The sequence below is a fragment of the Oryza glaberrima genome, chromosome 3 (genome assembly GCF_000147395.1).
Source record: "Oryza glaberrima chromosome 3, OglaRS2, whole genome shotgun sequence".
In the NCBI taxonomy this organism is placed as follows: domain Eukaryota; kingdom Viridiplantae; phylum Streptophyta; class Magnoliopsida; order Poales; family Poaceae; genus Oryza; species Oryza glaberrima.
Window position 1 is genome coordinate 5,652,085 of NC_068328.1, and position 17,264 is coordinate 5,669,348.

Consider the following 17,264-nt stretch of genomic DNA (forward strand, 5'->3'; position numbering starts at 1 on the left):
AAGTTTTATTTCAAATTACTTATCCGATTTACAATCCAATTACATCATTGTGTTCGTTACAATTAAATCTTCACAACAAGATCTTACATGATTATATTACGATGAAAAAAATATTTATATTTGTAAATTACTTTTATTATATACTAAGTTACTTTTATAATATATATATAAGTTACTTTTAGATTTGACTAAATTACTTCTATACATTCATAATGCTCTAAGTTGATTATTTTTATTACCGTTTTTAGTTAATTCTATATTTTGTGGACTTTATAAATCTTCTCTACACTTTACTTGCGAATTTACTTTACATAGTTTCTTATTTCAGCTCACTCACAATATAGTTATTTCTACTATGGAGAGTTAATCACCCCGTTTCATAATGTAAGTCATTTTAGTATTGCCCACATTTATATAGATGTTAATGAATCTAGATATAGTTCTAAATTAAAGTTACTTTCTTTTTGTTATAAGTTACTTCTATAATATATTTAAATTACTTTTAAGCTTTACTTAATTTACTTTTATATGTCTAAGAAGTAACTTAGTGAAATCTAGAAGTAATTTAGACATATCATAAAAGTAATTTGTGATTTTTCATCAAAATATAATCATGTAAGATCTTGTTGTAAAGATTTAATTGTTACAAACATAACGGTGTAATCGGATTTTAAATCGGATGAGTAATTTAAGAGAAACTTCTATAAGAAGAAAAAAATACATAGATATTGAGTGTACTAGTAGTTTTTTCTTGGAAAGAATGGTGTCTCTTTAGCACTATCCAGCTATCACTATCGGTGTAGTTGTGTCCATTGTGATATTGTCACACTCAAAACAAACAAAAACGTTTATCACGAAAAGAGAGAATTAAAACATTCACTAGCCGGTATAGCCTATATCTAAGATCACAACAAATCAATAATCTATGGAAAGTAGAATTGTGGCATATGGATTGGTGAATTATCCATAATTAACCACATTTTAAAAAATGGTAACTTATTTGGAATTTGAATTACATCTAATGGTGGAGATGGCAAAAATTAGCACATTTCACTTGTTAGCTAGCTTATCAACGTAACCATTATTTTTTTTGAAATATAATAATTTAAAATTTAATATCAAATTACGTGGTCGTTTATCACTTTATTTTACAATATCAACTTTAAACAACTATAATAATACAGTTTTACGTATAAATTATGTTATCACCTTTTCATTTTTTTAAGCTCATTAGCTGTGACGTAATCAATCATAGCGAGCTAAAATCTAAAAAAATTTATATCGCCAAAGTGGAGTGGCCGACCAAAGCTGCCACGACTCCGAGCCGGAAAACGTTGCGTCCACCGTACGATCTCGGCTCCAGCCAAACCCTCCTCAGCAACCGCACGTTTCAGGCTCTCAGCCGCCGCATCCCATCCGTACTCGCCGCCGCCGCCGCCTCGCCCGTCGGTTCATATCGATTCCTGAGCCTCCCGCCGGCGAGCACCCATGACGGAGGACCGCGCCCCCAAGGTCCCCGACGAGCCCGCCGCCGCCGCGGCCAAGCAGAGGTGCGACCTCCCTCCCTATCCCTTCCTCGCTCGCTCCCTCCCCTGTCGCCGGAGCTCTCGCAGATCTCCCGCCATTCGCCGCGAAATTTCTCGCCACGCAACGGACAGGCGCATCTGATTTTGCGTGGGCTTGTGATGTAGGAAGAAAAGGAAGTGGGATCAGCCCGCGGAGGATGTCGTCGCCGCGGCGGCGGCTGCTGCTGCTGTGGCGGGGTTGCCCGTGGTGAACATCGGTGCCCTCTCCGGCGTGTCGATCCCGGGAGCCGCCGGTCCGTTGGGGAATATAGTCGCTGTGCCCTATACTTTGCCGGTGCATCTGGCGCCTTCGGTGCTCCAGACCGCCGCGGCGGCGGTCCAGAAATTGAGTCAGGTGTGACAATGATGTATTTTTCGTAAGTATATCAATATGTGTTGATTAGGCAATTCAGCACACGGTTCTAAAATTTTGTCTGTGTACATCTTGTTTCTTCAGGCAAAAATGCCTGATGAGCTAATAGCAAGAGAAATTGTTATAAATGACGCCGATCCGTCTGTGCGATATAAGCTTACGAAACGGCAAACTCAGGAGGAGGTAAAATTCCTTAACGAGACAATTGTTATGTGCTTCCTGTACAGGGTTAAACACCATTTTTGCGTAGATCACTTTGTGATAGCAGTAATAATGATTTGCTGGATACTTAACAGATTCAGAGATGTACAAGCACTGTCATCATTACTAGGTAAGCCAGGCAAAACGTAGATGTGACTTGTGACTGCGATGGTCCCTTTTGATATTTACTTGCTTTGACCTAACCAGGGGAAGATACCATCCACCAAATGGACAAACTGATGGTGAGAAGCCACTCTACTTGCATATATCTGCTGGGTCTCAGGTAAATCTTGTTCATATCATCAAATTGAGCCTCCATGTTATTTCCTGTCGTACCTGGGAGCTGTTAATTATTTGAAATCTGAATTACTAATTTTATCTGAATTTCTTGCATTGCAACTATTACATAATCACATAAACTCATGTAAATGGATGTTTCGATGGGCTATCCACATTCATTAACTATCTCTGCAAGTCTTCATTGAATTGTTTTCTCTATGATGGTGGTGTCAATTTATATGTTCGTATTTTATAAGTAACAGTGACAAGTACCATGATTTGATAACTAAATTTTGTATCTGTTACTACCAGATTGGCTATTAGTTCTTTAGCTCCAAGCCTCCAACTAACATCAAGTGTTGGGAGTTAGGACTGAATTGGTCCTAGGTTTCTGATTTCTGTTCAACTAGGAAGCTTATATAGTAATGGAGTATGCACCTTTGATGTTATAAATGTTATAGAACAGTGATTGCAACAGTGTTTTTCTTTAGAAAATCAGATGCTAGTTTTCTGAACCTATGCTGATGTTTGATACAGCCAATAATTCAGTATGCCTGTCTGTTTGGCACAACACTCTCTAGTTGTGCAATGGTGTTCTGCTATTCTTTCACAGTGATATCATCCATCATTATTGCTGTTGTAATTTCAACAAAAAACTACATGGTCCATGCCATTTATGTTGCAGCATGTTTCAGTGATTGCTTTTAGTATAGTACAATACCTGTAGTACAAAAGATCCTTTTTATAGCAAGATAATGGTATGCTAATATTTTCCCCCAACTTTAGCTAAAAGATACTGCTGAGCGTATCAAAGCAGTTGATCGTGCGGCTTCAATGATTGAGGAAATTTTAAAACAAGGCCCAAACCCAGAAGGCACTATCCAGAGCAACGGACAGGTCTTCCCTTCATATCTCAGTCTGTTTAATATATGATATCTAATGGATTAATAGGCACCAAACCAAATATTATAAGTACACATGTCATAATCCATCTCTGTTATTCATTAAATGTGTTAATACATGGTCTGGTTAGTTCATTCATAATTATGTTGATGCAATCTTGAGAAGGAAAATAATAATCCACATATATGGTTGGTGCTTGTATTATTGTTTCCTGATTAATATGGAACCAGTTACAGTGTAGTTTTTTTTTTCAAGGGGAGCAGATAAATAATTACTACTTAACATATGGCAATTCTTGTTGAGAAGGCTAACATCTTCCTTTTGATGTTACAGGCCGTTCATCCTTTTAGTGCCTCAATATTTTTGGGTTTTCATGCAGATCCATCACTTAACGTTGCAGCTCGGGTTCGTGGTCCAAATGTATGTTCTCGTATTTTGTAAAATATTAAGCGTTATTGGATAATTCAATCATGCCATTGTTGCTATTACTGTCAGTATTGTTTTATGAATTCAGTCCAGTTCTGTTTACCCGTGGAAAAGAAAAGAAAACTAATCTTGAAGCTTTCTCTGGCATCCCAATTGGGATGGGAGAAACTGTTTTTGTGCTGCTGGTGCTTCTGATTTCTTTATGCAGGATCAGTACATAAATCACATCATGAATGAAACAGGGGTCACTGTTGTACTCAGAGGAAAAGGTTCAGGGACTCCGGTCAATTGTCATGCTGAAGGTCTGTAGTTTATTTTGGTAGCTCTTGGAAACTCGTGAGTTGGGAAGCATATTACTTCTGTTCCTTTGTGTAATGTCTATTGCTATACTACAGCATCACAACAACCTCTACACCTCTACATCTCAAGTATGCATGTGAAGAACCTAGAAGCTGCAAAAATTTTAGCAGAAAACCTTCTAGATACTATAGCAGCTGAATTTGGTGCTTCCAGGTCTGTAAGTTTGGAATTTTTGTTTTGTGAAATTATGGATTCTTTTGCTTTAGTATCGTTCATTATAACTGCCCTTATAAAAAAATATAAATTGAAGTTTACATGATCAGTTGGATTTTAGTTATACAAATACCATGCTTCAGTTATGCTATGATTAGTCACTAATTCATCTTCTCTTTTCGTATTTGCCTCGAACTATTCCTTTTTTGTTGGTATCATTATAGTTGTACCAGTAAATGCTTTATTTATCTTGCTGAATATTAGTACTAGTAAATGCATTATAGTACTAGTAAATGCATTATCTATCTTGCTGAATATTAGGGTGAGAGGGTCTTATATCCAGACATTTCTAACCCATTTGCACTCGCCTGATCAGTAAAACATGGATTGATTCTGTTCTTAGAGATTGTATCGTACCACAAAGTTCTAAGTATATTTTCATTTTCTTTTGTATGGCAGAATTTCTTCTTCAAAAGTATATGGTGCTGTTCCACCTCCGCAGCAATTATTGGATGGTGTACAAACGTCAGGAACAATACCAGATGTACACCCTACTTTAGGCCCTAATGTGTTAACCGGAGCATCACATTCCTTTGCATCTACTGGAGCTAATGCTTCCTTAGTTGCTCCTTCAGTGACATCTCAATCTGGGGCCCCGTCTTATTCTGTGGTTCCACCACCTAGTAACCTGATATGTCCTAGTCAACCAGCAAATGGTGGGACATTTTATGGTGGCTATGGGGGCATTTATCCCCAGGCAACTCCATTGCAGCAGGTTGCATTAACACTCAAGCATGCTTCATCATCATCAACCCAGGTTGTTTCAGCGACGTCTACATCAACAAGCACTGTGGCAATGGTGAACCCTTGTTCACACGCAGAAGCAGATAAACGCTCACAAAGGAGGAAATTCCAGGAATTACCAGTTTCACAGGGCGCAACCACAGAAGTTCAGGTAGCATTTACTTGAATAGGCACCACTGCTATTGCCCAAAATTAATATTCGATTGAAATGAGCAGCAGTGTTACTTCATTTGCCTATCTCGGACATCTTTATGTTTCCACCACTAAAAAAACCATCCACCCATGAATTCATTTCCCCTGATTCATGTCGAACCCCTCTCTTCTCTACAATGTTGGCGTAGATGCCCCTCCTGTCTCTCTCTCCACACCATTCTTAGTGTTCCATCTCCTACGGACTGCCACGCACCATCTTTAGTCCACTGATCTAATATCATATGTACATGGTTTTCGAAGCATTTGATACCATAGAACCCTGTGAAATTGATTTCGATTCTATATACAGTTGATGTTCTGATGGCATCGCTACGTAAGTCCTTGCATCATCCTATTTGAAGATGTGATTTCAGTGTCATTGTCGTAATAGTGCTTTTAATATGGTAATGTCTTCAAAGAAGGAACTTGTGCTGCAGAATAAGCAAATGTTTTTTTAGTTCATGTTATATATTGCATATGCAACCACATGAACGAATTGAATGTTTAATTATTTACTACTGTTGAGAAATCAGAACTTCATTTATACTAGAAAATCTACGACTCAAAATGTGATGTGAAATTTTCTTTTCATAGTGGTCCTTCAATGTTTACCAGATTGGCACGTTTTTTCTTTTTCCAAGACTGATTTATCTGCTACTGACGTTTTATTTCATTCCAGGTATTTTCTCTGACCTTGTCTGAAGCTCACAGGGTGGTAATAGAATGTGAATTTTTCACAGGGCTTGTTACTAGCTGGAGTTTGCACCAATGGAGTTTAACTGACGAGAGTCTTCTGCTTCTGAATTGGATTATTGCTTGTATTTTTTGATACTACATGAGTTTTTCAACCCGTAAATTGAATTAGCAAGGCACAGTCTTCTGCTTCTAAAGTGGATGACTGCTTGTACTATCTTGTTACTAACCCTTTGTGTTCAAGCTGTTGATGCCCACAAGAAGACTTCGTAAAGGACTGCATTTTTACCATTCCTTGAATTTGAAATTTGGTAGTTTCTTAATAGGTTTAGGTACAATTTGGTCAAGTTTTTTCCTTCCTTTTCAGTTGGAGAAATAGGTTCAACCATTAAAGTTTTGCACGTTAAAGAGTTCTCACTTAGTGACATTCACAAGTAGTCCTAGAAAAGCAGAAACTTCTTAGCCTAATGAAACAATAGTATTAATGCAGTACCTTTTGCTTTATTTCTTTGTAGACACTTTTTATGAAGTTTCCGTTATGCTCTTTAGTTATATGAACTTTAGAAAGATGTAAGTTAATCTCTATAACTCTGCATGGTTAACTGATATCCATGTATGATGCTTACCAGTCATAATGCTTTCAATTTATGGATTTGTGCTGTTTATGCACAAATTTTGTTGATTTCATCCTTTATTTGTATTTCATTGTGTACTATTTACTCTAATGCAAAGGAATTTGATGGAGAAGTCTTTTTGTTTCATTTTTCCAGAACTCACAACAGAGGTCCAAATTTGTTAAGACAGGTTTAGACGGTTTAGGTAACATGACCAATTCATCGATTGAACCTCCAATTAAAGTTCAGCCTGGATCAAATGGGATGCTTCTTCAAGATCAACCGCATGTTTCTGCACATCCATCTGCATCCAAGAACATGCTGCCGCCACCACCACCACCACCCAGGAACATGCTACCCCCACCTCCCAAGAGCATGCCTCCGCCACCACCTAAGTTTCCTTCAAATGAGATGTCAAGAAATGAGGATAGGTGTGCAGATTTAAACAAGCCAATGGCACCTCCGAAGAGCATGCCACCCCCACCTCCCAAGAGCATGCCTCCGCCACCGCCTAAGTTTCCTTCAAATGAGATGTCAAGAAATGAGGATAGGCGTTCAGATTTAAACAAGCCAATGGCACCTCCGAGATCCTTGGACGTGAGTTCAGTCTCACCACCAAATTTGTATTCAGCACAATTACCTTCAAAGGAGCCTAGAGTGGTCAAACCTGGTGGGGCATCTGTTTCTGGTAATGGTGGAACACTATAATATCGTTGTTTTCTACATAGTGACAGAACCAATCCATCTTTACTGAACTTCTTTGGCATTCATTTGCAGATACTCTGCTGAAGCTTATGGATTATGGAGATGACGATGAAGAGGACAACATCGATGAGACGAATAGCGTGCTTGGAGGGAACCCAACTTCCATTTCTGGGCAGAAACCGTTTTGGGCTGTGTGAAAAATGAGTTTGTTCTGTACTCCAATGCAAGTTGAGTGCAGGTAGAGAATGTTGCCTGACCTGATGCATCAGCTCAATGCCATTACGCTAACAGTTCATCGCTCAATGTTCTCAGTGTGAGCTATGTACAATATCCAGTTCCTTTTCTTTTGGGGTGGTTCAAATGTCGACGTGATGGTCATTTTTCTTTTGACATATAATCCTGTAGAAGCTAGTGTGATCAGGCAGGGCAAGGGCACTTGTCTGCACGACATTCAGAGTGCTGATGATGCTTAAGCCAATTTTTGCTAGCTTCTCTTGGATGCTGTATGTTGCTGGTTTTGTTAGTTTGGTGACCTTGACTTGTAAGATCAATGCAACAAAACCATGTGTTGATACATAAATAAGATCCCATTTTGACTTCGCAATTATGTGCATTAATTAATCTCTTGCAGCCTGCAAGTGTTGCATCTGAAGTCCCTAGTCATAACCACCAGAATTGCCACAAGGATATTCCACGGTTAAACAAAAGCATCTGCGGATCCAGCTCCGAACACAACGATTAGTCGATTAGATTACACATGCCCAACACGTCCCATCACTAATCTGATAAATCTTGCAGAGATTAACGCCATTTTCTCCTGCGTTTTCTCTTTCTTTCTTCGAGCCACTTGTGTTTTGGCTTAGACGCCACTCTTTCCTCCGTGCCAGCTCTGCGTTAATCATCTTCCTCCTCGCTGCACCAATCTCTTGCTGCGTTTGGGGGGAGCAAAGCGAGCGAGAGGCCGTGATGGCGGCGGCGGCGGCGGTGCTGCACGCGCTGGTGGCGCTCAGCCTCGCCGGCGCGGTCGCGGCGGCAGGAAGAGGCGGGGAGCAGCCGCTGTCGAGGATCGGCATCCACCGGACCACCTTCGCGATCCAGCCGGGTGCCTCCGTCGACGCCTCGCCGCTCCTCCTCGGCCTCGAGGTACTACAGCTTTCTCAGCAACCTACTGTATCTACTAGCTCGTCAATTCAGCACTCGCTGCTGTTTTTTGCTCTTGTACGGACCTATATAGTTCGATGTAGTCAGCCATTACCACTTACCAGAGCTCGAGAGTTCTGATCCCAGTTAATACTGCCTTAATTTAGTCGGTCGAGGCATATATTTGCATTTTGCAGCATTAGGATTTATAGGAGAATCAATCATGATTTTTTATTTTGAACTTCCATAGACCCACTGTATTCAAATTATTGGCTACCTTATCTGTTGCAGGGACAGGACAGAGAATGGGTGACTCTTACCTATAACAACCCCAAGCCATCGAAGGATGATTGGATTGGGGTGTTCTCTCCTGCTAATTTCAGGTACCTGCAATCCAATCATCCTGATGCTGGATGCCTGAATTGAATGCTTAATTAAGAGAGCAAGAAAGAAGTTGAGATCTTATTTATATTTTGCCTTTTTGGCAATTTACCAGTGATTCTACTTGTCCATCAGAGAGCCAATGGGTTGAACCACCACTTCTATGTACAGCTCCCATAAAGGTTAGTGTTACATCCAGTTAGCCTTATTCCATGTGAACTGTAGATGAGACTTCAGAAAACTTGCCAATAACATATGCTGAAGGAGGCACAATTTTTTGGCAGTTTATATTTGCAAACTACAAGAATCTTGACTATGAGAAGACAGGAAAGGGATCCATGAAGCTTCAGCTAATCAATCAGAGGGAGGATTTTTCATTTGCATTGTTTTCTGGAGGCCTCTCAAATGTATGTGCCAAATTCTCCTCATTTATTTAGTGTGAAAACTTATTGTTGAACGATTCAGTTACCATGGTGGTATTTCTTGTATATTTTGTCTTTTCTAGTTAAAATACAATGTGACTGAACTATTATATGGTCTAACTTGCCTATGCCATGTCTTATATAACCTCACAGCCAAAGCTCATTGCACACTCAAAGAGAGTAACCTTCACGAACCCAAAGGCCCCTGTGTACCCACGCTTAGCGCAAGGAAAATCCTGGAATGAAGTAAGTATCATCTTGTTAAGTATTCCATAAGTAATGAAGTGAGTCTCAATTGAGCATCCTAGCCTGTGATCTGCAAAGGAAAATATCATTGCGGACAGAAATAAAATTTCGTTTATGGTCCTTTAGCACTTTTCAATGCAAGTAACCTATTTTTTTAATGGAATATGTTTATGAGCTCGAATGTCAAAGCAACAAAAACAGGAATGTAAGACATCTCAGATTGTTCCATTTAAGTGATATTTTTTTCTTCCGAAATAGTGTTTGTTTGTCTGCGTTGCTTATGAAACAAATGGGCACCAAAGTGCTTCTGCAAATCAGATCATACCATGTTTACAGAATAATGACTGATGTTAAGTGATTCTAGATGACAGTGACTTGGACAAGTGGATATGGCACCAATGAGGCTACACCATTTGTCAAATGGGGCCTACAAGGGCAAATCCAAAGCCTTTCTCCTGCAGGCACCCTTACGTTCAGTCGCAGCACTATGTGCGGTGAGTAAATTTTCATTATGTTTTTACTTGCTCAGAGTAATAATCCCCCATTAGTGCTGACAAGTGACAACTAAAAAAGAAACACATCTTAGAATAATGGTATAATGGCAGAGCAGTTGTAGATCAAATAACCATTGACATGTAACTTTTGACGAACCTAATAAGATGATAACATTGTCATGCTTTATGATGATTTTACCACAGGTCCTCCTGCTAGGACAGTTGGATGGCGCGATCCTGGTTTCATACATACAAGTTTCCTCAAGGATCTGTGGCCTAATTTCAAGTAAATGAGTGTTACACAACCTTGCTTTGTCTGCATCTGTGCCCTCTGTGGTCCTGTAACTATTCATTTGTACAAATGCAAGTGCCAACAAGTCTTACAAGTGAGTTTGTATTTCAGGTATACATACAGAATTGGGCATCGGCTATCAGATGGCTCTATTATTTGGGGACATGAGTATAGCTTCCAAGCACCTCCTTATCCAGGGGAAGACTCTTTGCAGCGTGTAGTCATTTTTGGAGATATGGGGAAGGTGTGAATATGATACCACTTACAATGTGCCTGTTTTTCCACGTTTATCTCCCAAAAGTGCAATAAATTATTAGGTAACTGATCACTGAATCGATATGGAACTCCATAGCTATTCAAAGTTAATATGGGAGATGTAGTACAACTTGTGCTTTAAATAAAATCTCTCAATTATATAAAAAAGATTAGATAGGGAACAATTAGCAGAAGGCCACCAAAGTGTGTCTTTATCTTTAGTTAGTAGTAGTAAATTGGTAATGACAATTATGCAAGTTAGAAAAGGTTGTACTCTTTATGAGTTCTATCATCTCGAGTCAAACTAACAAAGAATAAGATACTTAAGTACCTGCTACTCATGCTAAAACAAGAGAGATTATTTGCTACAAATTCGCTTTTCTCCTCTGGCCTTAATTGGCATTTGAACTCCTTGCACAGGCTGAGGCCGATGGTTCAAATGAGTTCAATGACTTCGAGCCTGGTTCACTGAACACGACCTACCAGCTAATTAAAGATTTGAAGAATATTGATATGGTAATACATATTGGGGACATCTGCTATGCCAATGGTTATCTATCACAATGGGATCAATTTACCGCACAAGTTGAACCCATTGCATCCAGTGTGCCTTACATGGTTGGAAGGTACTCCGACTTGACGACAGAAACAAACCAAAGACAAGGTGGAAATTTCAAACAATGTTTCTGATGATATTGTTTTGTGCTTGCAGCGGCAACCATGAAAGAGATTGGCCTGGATCAGGTTCCTTCTATGGGAATTTGGATTCAGGTGGTGAATGCGGTGTACCAGCTCAGAATATGTTCTACGTGCCAGCAGAGAACCGTGAACAATTCTGGTAGGACATTTTTTCCCCTGAATTTTGTGAAATACTATACGAAACCTGGATATTTTAAGGCGTACCACTCATACATGTGACCACTTATCGAGACATTCTGGTTCACTAGACGATCATGCGTAAACATGCTTTTCTTATATACACAGATCAACATTAACAAATAACAAGCTATCATGTTTTTTTAGGCTGTACTAATAGCTAAAATTCATTGATCTCTCTTACTGAACACAACCAACTCTGCATAATCTCATCTTTCTTAGTACTGTCCATCAAAATTCTGAACAAAAAGCTACTACAAAAGATTATGGCCCCAATAACCTGCAGTCCTGCACCTGTTAAACCCTGAGATCATCCTTGCAGGTACTCGATAGACTACGGCATGTTCCGTTTCTGCATAGCCAACACCGAGCTCGACTGGAGGCCAGGCACCGAGCAGTACAAGTTCATCGAGCACTGCTTCTCCTCCGTCGACCGGCAGAAACAGCCGTGGCTCATCTTCCTCGCCCACCGTGTTCTCGGCTACTCATCAGCCAGCTTCTACGTCGAGGAGGGCACAACCGAGGAGCCCATGGGCAGGGAGAGCCTCCAGCCGCTCTGGCAGAAGTACAAGGTCGACATCGCCATGTACGGCCATGTCCATGGCTACGAGAGAACCTGCCCAGTCTACGAGGTATATGAGCACTGTTACTCTTCCGTTCCCATACAGTTACTATTCTAGGTTGTTTAGTGTAGATTATGATTTAAAGAGAAGATTATAGTGCCCTTTATTGAATGGTGTATGTTTAGGTGTGAGAGAGTAGTTGGAGATTGGAGATAGAATAAAGATAAATTTGAATTGAATGGTGTATGGTTAGGTAGTTGAGGGAGGGGCGGATCCAACGTGGGTGCAGGGGGGACTCTATACCCATGGATACCTCCCGGAGCACCCCTTCGATTTTTTCACCATAAATGATAAACTAAAGATCCTTAAATGACTAGAGGTTGAAGAAACTGCGTAATTGAGCCCCCCCTAATTTTTTTTGTTCCTAGATCCGCCCCTGTTGAGGGTATAATAACGAGATATTTGAATGGAAGGTAATTGATAGGATACTCCCTCCGTCCCAGAATATAAGAAAGTAGGTAAAATTAAATAGAAAGATGTTGTGATTGGTTCAGAAAGAGGTAGGTGGGAAAAGTAGATAGTGGATAGTTGTGATTGGTTAGGAAGAGAATGTTAGTTAAGAAATTATTATATTTTGGAGCAAATCCTGAGTGCTAAAAGTTGTTATATTTGGGATGGAGGGAGTAATATGAAGTGATAACTATTTTGAAATAAAATTGAATCCTACTATTTTGAGATAAAATTTGAATCACACAGGGACAACTATTTTAGAAGTATAGAACGTGAGAACAGCTAAAGTGTAAAGTATGTGTTTTTCTTGTGAATTTATGGCTGTGGCTCTCATTTTCTGCTTGTGTTTTACTGTGTGTGAAATGTGTGCATTCAGAATGTGTGCGTGGCGAAGGCGGCGAGCCACTACAGCGGCGCGTTCACGGCGACGACGCACGTGGTGGTGGGCGGCGGCGGGGCGAGCCTGGCGGACTACGCCGGCGTACGGGCGCGGTGGAGCCACGTCCAGGACCGGGACTACGGGTTCGCCAAGCTGACGGCCTTCAACCACACGGCGCTGCTGTTCGAGTACGTCCGGAGCCGCGACGGCAGCGTGCACGACAGCTTCACCGTCTCCCGCGACTACCGCGACATCCTCGCCTGCGGCGTCGACAACTGCCCCACCACCACCCTGGCCTCGTGAGGATCTCGCCGAAGCTCAGGTTGCTTACTGCTGCTGTGCCGTAAGCCAATTTGTACATTGTGACATTGAGAATTTGGGATGCTTGGCTTATCAATCCAATTTGATCTGAGACTGAAATAACGGCCGTGAAACGCAACTACGACGCCGGCCGGAGGCAGGCTACGGCGAGCGGCGGCGGACCGGCGGTAGGGGGGATTCCGCCGTAGTGTCGTTCCTTCACGCTGAATAGTGGGCCCCCATGGAAAGCACGCTTATGGGCCTCAAAACCCAACCTGGCCGAGGAGGCAGCTCCCCCATCTCACTAATTGGGCCGTATTAGTCTCGGCCCACTACCTCGTTCAGGCGAACGTGATGATAAAGCGGCCCGGCCCATCTCTCTGGCTCACACTCCGCCTCCGCCACCGGCGGGAAAACCCTCCAAAATTTCTCCCGCCACAGCTCAAAAACCGAGCCAAAAAAAGAAAAACCAGACGCGGCCGTTCGCGCGCGGGGAAGAAGAGGAGAACGCGAAACCCCGCGGCAAAAATCCCACCGAAACGCCATCTCCTCCCCCTTCCCGCCCGCGCGCTCGCCTCGCGAAACCACGGCGTTATAAAGGCGCGCGGATCCAATCCTCTCCCACTCCCATTCTCCTCAACTCCAAACCATTTCCTCCCCATCGCCGCCGCCGCCGCAGCTGAATCTTCCCGCGTGAAGCCTTCAACTCGGCTCGGGGATGGATTCCGACGCGGCACCGTCAGTGACGCCGGGGGCGGTGGCGTTCGTCCTGGAGAACGCGTCGCCGGACGCGGCCACCGGCGTGCCGGTGCCGGAGATCGTCCTCCAGGTCGTCGACCTCAAGCCCATCGGCACCCGCTTCACGTGAGTGTTTCTTGTGTGCGATTCCTCTTTGATGAGCGTTCTTGCGATTCCGCGCCACGGAAAAACTCGCCCAGATCTGGGTGGGTTCTTGTTCTTCCTCAGCGACGAGTTCCTCACGATCTCTCTGTTGCGTTGCAGTTTCTTGGCGAGCGATGGCAAGGACAAGATAAAGACGATGCTTCTCACCCAGCTCGCTCCGGAGGTGCGCTCCGGCAACATCCAGAATCTCGGCGTCATCCGCGTCCTCGACTACACCTGCAACACCATCGGCGAAAAGCAGGAAAAGTACAGATCCGCGCGCTCCACCTGTCTGATTCTTCAGACCACTCGCGTTTCTTTGTCTTCTGAAATCTGAATCTCTGGTTTTGTTCATATGCGTCACAGGGTCTTGATTATCACGAAGCTCGAGGTCGTGTTCAAGGCGCTGGATTCCGAGATCAAGTGCGAGGCCGAAAAGCAAGAGGAGAAGCCGGCGATTCTGTTGAGTCCCAAGGAGGAATCCGTGGTTCTCTCCAAGCCCACGAACGCGCCGCCACTTCCTCCGGTTGTGCTGAAGCCCAAGCAGGAGGTGAAGTCCGCGTCCCAGATCGTGAACGAGCAGCGCGGCAAGTAAGCGATTCTTGCGAGATCCCCATCTCTCTTGTTCAGTTGTTTCTGATGCAGAATTGTTGGTGAGACTAACCTGCCGATTCTTGATGCCTTCCTGTTTGCAGTGCTGCTCCTGCGGCGCGGTTGGCCATGACGAGAAGAGTTCATCCTTTGATCTCCCTGAACCCCTACCAGGGCAACTGGATCATCAAGGTGCGTGTCACAAGCAAGGGCAACCTGAGGACGTACAAGAATGCTCGTGGTGAAGGCTGCGTCTTCAATGTGGAGCTCACTGATGTGGATGTAAGTGCAACCTACCGTGAAATGTTTATTCCGTAGCATGTAATTGCAGTTCATGAGCAATTCTGAATTCTTGTATGTTGATTGATGAGTTAATTTTGTTGGATCTGTGTACAGGGCACCCAGATCCAGGCAACCATGTTCAACGAGGCTGCCAAGAAGTTCTATCCGATGTTTGAGCTGGGGAAGGTGTACTACATCTCCAAAGGATCTCTCAGAGTCGCCAACAAGCAGTTCAAGACTGTCCATAATGACTACGAGATGACCCTGAATGAGAATGCTGTTGTTGAGGAAGCTGAGGGCGAAACTTTTATCCCACAGATTCAGTACAACTTTGTCAAGATTGATCAGCTAGGGCCATATGTTGGTGGCAGGGAGCTAGTAGGTAAGGCAATAGTGCTTCCAGTTCAGTGATGTGTTCTTGTTCCTACTTTGTGAATGTAGTGTTCTGACTAGTTTTACCCTACTTGCAGATGTTATTGGGGTTGTTCAGAGCGTATCTCCTACTCTTAGTGTTAGGAGGAAGATTGACAACGAGACGATTCCAAAGCGTGACATCGTTGTAGCGGATGACTCGTAAGCATCATTTGGCTTGTTAACTCCTTTCTTTTGATGATGTGAATGCTCTTTATGTTTTATGTGCTGATAACTTACATTTAATCTGATGGCAGGAGCAAAACTGTAACCATATCTCTTTGGAATGATCTTGCCACAACTACTGGTCAGGAGCTCTTGGACATGGTAGACTCTGCGCCTATCATTGCGATAAAGAGCCTAAAAGTATCTGACTTCCAAGGTATGTTTGTGTTACCTTCCTGCATATGGTAGGATCTGAATTGGCGATTATGTGCTAACAGCATTACTACTATAATGTCGACAGGTTTGTCTCTGTCAACTGTGGGGAGAAGTACAATTGTAGTGAATCCTGACTTGCCTGAGGCAGAACAGCTCAGAGCTTGGTATTGTCCTAATCTCAAACACTCCTTTTATTATCTTTCAAACTATCTACTTTGGTCCTTGACGTTATTTTGGCAAACAGGTATGACTCTGAAGGCAAGGGTACTTCAATGGCATCAATTGGTTCAGATATGGGCGCATCAAGGGTTGGTGGCGCGAGATCCATGTACAGTGATAGAGTTTTTCTGTCTCACATCACAAGTGACCCCAACTTGGGTCAGGATAAGGTAAAATCTTGGAATCTTTGAAAGAAAATGGAATTGTTCTTGATGTTTAGTTTATTAGCACTTTCTAGTTGTGATTGTCCTAAATTTACTTGTTATGTTTTGCAGCCTGTGTTCTTCAGTCTGAATGCCTATATTAGCCTTATCAAGCCTGACCAAACCATGTGGTACCGAGCTTGCAAGACCTGCAACAAGAAGGTGACTGAGGCAATTGGATCAGGATACTGGTGTGAAGGGTGCCAGAAGAATGATGCTGAGTGCTCACTGAGGTAAAACTTTGGGCTGAATTACACCGTGCATGCTTGAATTTGAGATGATACAAAGCCAAAGCTAATGCTACACTGGTTCCTTTCTTCAGGTACATCATGGTCATCAAGGTCTCCGACCCTACTGGTGAGGCCTGGCTTTCTCTGTTCAATGATCAGGCAGAGAGGATTGTTGGCTGCAGTGCAGACGAGCTTGATCGGATTAGGAAGGAGGTAATTTTGCCAATCCCACAGTAACTTTGATTCACCTTCGTGTAAATTCTAGGCTTTAGTTTAATTTTGTGCGAATTCCAGGCTGTAGTTCAAGCTTGTGCGAATTCTAGGCTTCAGTTCAACTTTGTGCAGATTCTAGGCTTTAGTTTTCTACATGCAACTTCTTGCTATTTAAGCTGTGCCTAAGATTGTTGGTCTCAATTGTTTCAGGAGGGTGATGACAGTTACCTTCTCAAGCTGAAGGAAGCTACTTGGGTTCCTCACCTGTTCCGCGTCAGCGTAACTCAGAATGAGTACATGAATGAGAAGAGGCAGAGGATCACTGTGAGGAGTGAAGCTCCGGTAGACCACGCAGCTGAAGCCAAGTACATGCTCGAGGAGATAGCCAAGCTGACAGGTTGCTAGATGCAAAATTATCGGTGAAGCTTGAAGAGTCCATGAAAGCTTAGATGCAGTGTTTCGGTGAAGCTTTTGAAGTGCCTGTCCATGAAAGCTTTTGAGGTGTAATAGCTTTATAAATTATGGTTTCTCCACTGCAATTAGGTGCTAGCTAGTATTAGCCTTTTGTATTATAGGTAGATGCATGCTTAACTTGTTTTTGAGGCAACCAGAATGTGATGCTGTTATACAGCCGTTTTATCTTCAAATGTGATGGTTGCCTGGACAGATTGTGAAATTGCTAATTGGAATCAGTAACTGGTTGATGTTAATTTCCTATATACATTG

General features: G+C 42.5%; 3 protein-coding genes across 3 annotated transcripts; all 3 read left to right on the forward strand.

The window, feature by feature from the left end:
- The first annotated feature begins 1,306 nt into the window (after nucleotides 1-1,306).
- On the forward strand, nucleotides 1,307-7,885 carry LOC127766597 (protein RIK). Its single transcript, XM_052291685.1, has 12 exons — nucleotides 1,307-1,550; nucleotides 1,692-1,920; nucleotides 2,023-2,121; nucleotides 2,235-2,269; nucleotides 2,347-2,422; nucleotides 3,205-3,315; nucleotides 3,655-3,741; nucleotides 3,956-4,049; nucleotides 4,143-4,260; nucleotides 4,720-5,215; nucleotides 6,720-7,251; nucleotides 7,341-7,885. The coding sequence occupies exons 1-12, from the start codon at nucleotides 1,489-1,491 to the stop codon at nucleotides 7,463-7,465; spliced, it is 2,064 nt and encodes a 687-aa protein (XP_052147645.1). The 5' UTR covers nucleotides 1,307-1,488; the 3' UTR covers nucleotides 7,466-7,885.
- Nucleotides 7,886-8,039: 154 nt separating this feature from the next.
- LOC127766599 (probable inactive purple acid phosphatase 1) lies at nucleotides 8,040-13,304 on the forward strand. Its single transcript, XM_052291686.1, has 12 exons — nucleotides 8,040-8,411; nucleotides 8,700-8,791; nucleotides 8,905-8,971; nucleotides 9,074-9,196; nucleotides 9,365-9,457; nucleotides 9,822-9,951; nucleotides 10,156-10,237; nucleotides 10,355-10,487; nucleotides 10,919-11,124; nucleotides 11,211-11,336; nucleotides 11,697-12,006; nucleotides 12,824-13,304. Exons 1-12 carry the CDS (start codon nucleotides 8,235-8,237, stop codon nucleotides 13,127-13,129), a joined length of 1,845 nt encoding a protein of 614 aa, XP_052147646.1. The 5' UTR covers nucleotides 8,040-8,234; the 3' UTR covers nucleotides 13,130-13,304.
- A 388-nt stretch (nucleotides 13,305-13,692) lies between these two features.
- On the forward strand, nucleotides 13,693-17,257 carry LOC127766487 (replication protein A 70 kDa DNA-binding subunit B). The gene is made up of 12 exons (XM_052291527.1): nucleotides 13,693-13,990; nucleotides 14,129-14,275; nucleotides 14,375-14,599; nucleotides 14,704-14,881; nucleotides 14,996-15,263; nucleotides 15,352-15,454; nucleotides 15,550-15,674; nucleotides 15,759-15,837; nucleotides 15,918-16,062; nucleotides 16,168-16,328; nucleotides 16,418-16,538; nucleotides 16,749-17,257. The coding sequence occupies exons 1-12, from the start codon at nucleotides 13,845-13,847 to the stop codon at nucleotides 16,941-16,943; spliced, it is 1,893 nt and encodes a 630-aa protein (XP_052147487.1). The 5' UTR covers nucleotides 13,693-13,844; the 3' UTR covers nucleotides 16,944-17,257.
- The last annotated feature ends 7 nt before the right edge of the window (nucleotides 17,258-17,264 follow it).